Source organism: Solanum pennellii, chromosome 12 (genome assembly GCF_001406875.1).
Source record: "Solanum pennellii chromosome 12, SPENNV200".
NCBI classification, from domain to species: domain Eukaryota; kingdom Viridiplantae; phylum Streptophyta; class Magnoliopsida; order Solanales; family Solanaceae; genus Solanum; species Solanum pennellii.
The window spans coordinates 72,473,728-72,477,700 of NC_028648.1; the positions used below are offsets into that span (position 1 = coordinate 72,473,728).

Here is a 3,973-nt window from a genome sequence, read left to right on the forward strand (position 1 = left end):
ACTTTTAGCTATGTACTTTTATACTCCCTTTTGATTGAATTCATTTTCCCTCAAGTGTAATAACATTATAACATTATTTAAGTAGTTGTTCTTCAACATCAAAAGAAAAACTAGGTCCTTTTTGCTTGAATCCAACACACACACTTCATCTTGGTAAGTGATAAAGAATTTATTTTAATATTGGGTAGTTTTTGGTAGTTTAATCATATCTCGTTCATTCTAACTTTTGTTTACAGTGAGTAAATATGATTTGGAAGGATAATTCGTAATTATACAACTCTTATGCTTATGAAAAACTGTAATTTTGCTGTTATGGATTAGAAATATAGGACGCAACATAGTACAAGTTCTGTCCAACTTCTGGAATTAGAAATCCTATCTATTAAACTTTTAGTGTTTTGATTATATCTTTATGTAAAAAATGTTATTTGAGGTGATTCTTGATTATTTTCAAGCTTACTAGATGTACCAACATATTTTATGAAGGATATAATGTCCTATTTTGCCTTTCTTGTTTCAAAACTATGTTGCAACATGAAGTACTTTGATGGGACAGAATCATTGTTTTGGGAGCTTACTCATATTTGTTCAGGCTAGGCTTACTTGTGATGATTACCCTATTTTACTTCGGCATTATTGAGATTCTAGGAATTGAATAAGTTATTTAATTGTATTTTTAAGGTTGTATATACTCGTGAAAAAGTTGAGGACCTTCATACAGTTGTTGCTCTACGGTTTGAACTCTTGAAGTCGTGTTGGACTTTTTCTTTGCTAAAGAGTTGAGGTTTGTGTTAAATTAGTACATGTACTATTTTTACCTTCTGGAATATCTTAAATATTATCTTGGTACCTTTGTTACCTCTTGTCAGTTTGCATTGTCGTGTTGTTGTTATTTATGATGTTAAAGACTCTTGTGTAACTCACCCACTTGTACGAATTGTTTGATCACTTGGCATTCTTGTTGGGACTTTGTCCTTCTTGTGGCTGTGACTTAGTCACTATTGTCATGCCTCTTGATTTAGATCATTTTCCATCTTGAATCTGGATTTTTAGTTTGTCGTAAGTATAGGAGTTGTCCATTTTTTGTACGAAATAAAAAGCTATTTTTAATATGGTTCTTGGGTTGTCTTGATTATTGGGTTTTGACCCTTTTTGATACAGGGGTCGACCATTCTTGATTCTCCTCGTGCTTGGTGTGACGACATGATGTATATATTTTTTGAGTCTTGTTATTGAACCTCTTGGAAAATGGTTCTACGAGCGTTATTGACATTTAGAGCTTTAATTATCCAACTTGATATTCTTTGTATGTTGTTTAGTTGATTTACTAATTATATTTCAATTTTGTTTCCCTTCGTTAATCTCTTTTAAATGTCGCAAGCATTAAATTAGGTTTCTTGTCAAGTTGTGGTATCTCTCGAAGAGGGTCGCTACACGTGTTGGTATCATAGCCTTGGTTTATGGTTCTAGGATTTTCGTTGTGAGTTACTTGCTTTCGAAAAGGTTCTATTTAGAGTTCATGTTCACTTATATGGTTTTCCATATCCTTATTACATATAGAGTGCATATGCATCATGTACATGTCCCTAATGAAGTATGGTCTTCCTTTTTGAAGGAATAAGTTATGGCTACTTCTTCGAACCGACTTATGGAAGCTGCTTGTGAAGGTTCAGGTGCTTCTATTTCCCAACGTCATGCACTGGAAGGGGTTGGAGAATACATCTCAAATGAGTATGTTCCCCACCCTAGTGGGTCTGAAGCGGGAAACCACCATCGTGTAAGAGCTGGCTCACATCCTCATATGATTCATGGTACTCAAGTCATGAATTTTCAAAAGATGTCTGAATTCTTCCACCACATGGCTTAATCGATGCATGATCCTAATGGGATTAACTTTGAGAAAATGAGGAAAATGGGTGGAGTGGAGTTTGAATGCACTGTTGATCCTACTGATGTTGAACAATGGCCAGATCGCATGGAGAGGGTGTTTGAGCAGTTGGAGTGTTCAGATTTTGCAAAATTTAAGTATGCTATTTTACTATTACAAAAGGATGCTTATGATTGGTGGGTAAGTGTTTCAAATGCCAAGGTAAAACCTCTTGTTCTTACTTGGGATGATTCTCCTAAGGAATTTCGTATGAAGTATGTACCACCTGCTTATTGTAATGAAAAGAAAAAGAAGTTTTTGAATCTAAGGCAACGAGGCATGTCTATTGCTGAATATGAACAAAAGTTTCTAAGATTCTCTCGTTATGCTGGAGGTACTATTAAAATGGAAAATGAAAAGTGCCGGAAATTCGAAGATGGTTTAAATGATCCCAGTAGAAAGAATGTGGCGATACTGCAACATGAGAACTTCTGTAAGTTAGTGTCTACTGCTTTTACTTGGGAACGACTTGATAATGAAGAAGCTAGTAGAAATGAAAGTAGATTCCAAAAGCCTAGACCATATTTTGGAGGTCCATCAATAAGGGGAAGGTTTGATAATTATAAGGCTAGTGGTGACAACAAACTAGCTCAACAAAAGCAAAACAGAACAGATTTTTCAACAGGTAGCACTCCAAATTATGTCAAGGCAAGACTCGCATTCCCACTTGTCCTCAACGTGGAAAGAATCATTATGGTACTAGTTATAGAGCCTCTGGTGCATGTTTTAATTGTGTGACCGTTGATCATAAAGTGAAGGACTGTCCTAATCCAAATAATGCTCCTTCCTTGAAAACTGAAGGTTCAATTCGTAAGCTTTCTGTTAATCTCCTCAAACTAATACACGTGAAAGGCCTAGAAATATCCAAACAGCAGGTGCAAGTGGAGCTAATCAAGCTAGTGGACAAAGGGGTACTGCACGCGCTTATGCTATAAGACAGAGGGATGATCAAGATGGACAAGACGTGGGTGTCGGTAAATTTCACTTATTTGGCTTGTGTGTATTTACATTGTTTGATCCTGGTTCTACACATTCCTATATTTGTTCATCACTTGTTCTTCTTGAAAATGTGAAATCCATGAGACTAACTTATTATTTGCTGGTGGAAAGTCCAGTGGGTTATCAGGTTATGTGTAATCAAATTTATCGTGACTGTTCCTTCGTGATTCAAAATCTAGTCTTCTTTGTTGATTTATTGAAATACCCTTCAAGGATTTTGATGTTATTATCAGGATGGACTGGCTTACAAATATCATGTAGTCGTAGATTGTAGGTCAAATCATGTGACTTTTAAAGATCCTACATGTTCACATATCAGCATACAAGGTGAAAGATCATTGACATCTAGTATTATTTTTACGGCCTTGGCAAGAAAATTGATGCGTCAAGGCTGTAAGGCATACCTTGCTCACATAGTTGATACACACTTGAAGAGTCCTTGTATCAAGGACATAGCTGCTGTATGTGATTTTCAAGAAGTATTTCCTAAATTTCTTCATGAATTACCCTCGGAAAGAGATGTTGAATTTCCAATCGAGCTTACTCCTGGATCTACCCCTATTTCCATCACTCCTTATAGAATGGCTCGTGAAGAATTAAAAGAATTGAAATCTCAATTGCAAGAACTCCTTGAGAAAGGTTTTATTTGACCTAGTGTTTCTCCTTGGGGAGCCCCTATTTATTTGTAAAGAAGAAATATGACACTCTTAGGCTTTGTATTAACTATAGACAATTGATCAAAATAACAATAAAGAATAGATAACCACTGCCAAGGATTGATGATTTGTTTTACCAACTGAAGGGTGATAAAGTATTTTCAAAGATCGATTTAAGGTCTCGATATCACTAACTGCGTGTTAGAGAGAATGATCTTCATAAAATAACTTTTAGAACTCGGTATAGTCAGTATGAATTTTTGGTGATGCCATACAGATTAACAAATGGTTCTGCGGTGTTTATGGATTTAATGAATCGAGTATTCAAGCCTTATCTTGATCATTTAGTGGTAGTCTTTATAGTTGATATCTTAATATATTCCAGAAGTAG

At 35.4% G+C, this 3,973-nt stretch overlaps 1 protein-coding gene across 1 annotated transcript; it reads left to right on the forward strand.

Moving 5' to 3' along the window:
• Positions 1-1,870: 1,870 nt before the first annotated feature.
• On the forward strand, positions 1,871-3,576 carry LOC107006532. Its single transcript, XM_015205060.1, has 3 exons — positions 1,871-2,478; positions 2,780-3,053; positions 3,160-3,576. The coding sequence occupies exons 1-3, from the start codon at positions 1,871-1,873 to the stop codon at positions 3,574-3,576; spliced, it is 1,299 nt and encodes a 432-aa protein (XP_015060546.1).
• Positions 3,577-3,973: the final 397 nt, after the last annotated feature.

Coding starts and splice junctions, on each gene's coding strand:
- LOC107006532 (XM_015205060.1), top strand. CDS start 1,871: ATGCATGATCCTAATGGGATTAACTTTGAGAAAATGAGGAAAATGGGT. Junction 2,479..2,779: donor GGTCCATCAATAAGGGGAAG/GTTTGATAATTA, acceptor TACACGTGAAAG/GCCTAGAAATATCCAAACAG. Junction 3,054..3,159: donor AAAGTCCAGTGGGTTATCAG/GTTATGTGTAAT, acceptor TGTTATTATCAG/GATGGACTGGCTTACAAATA.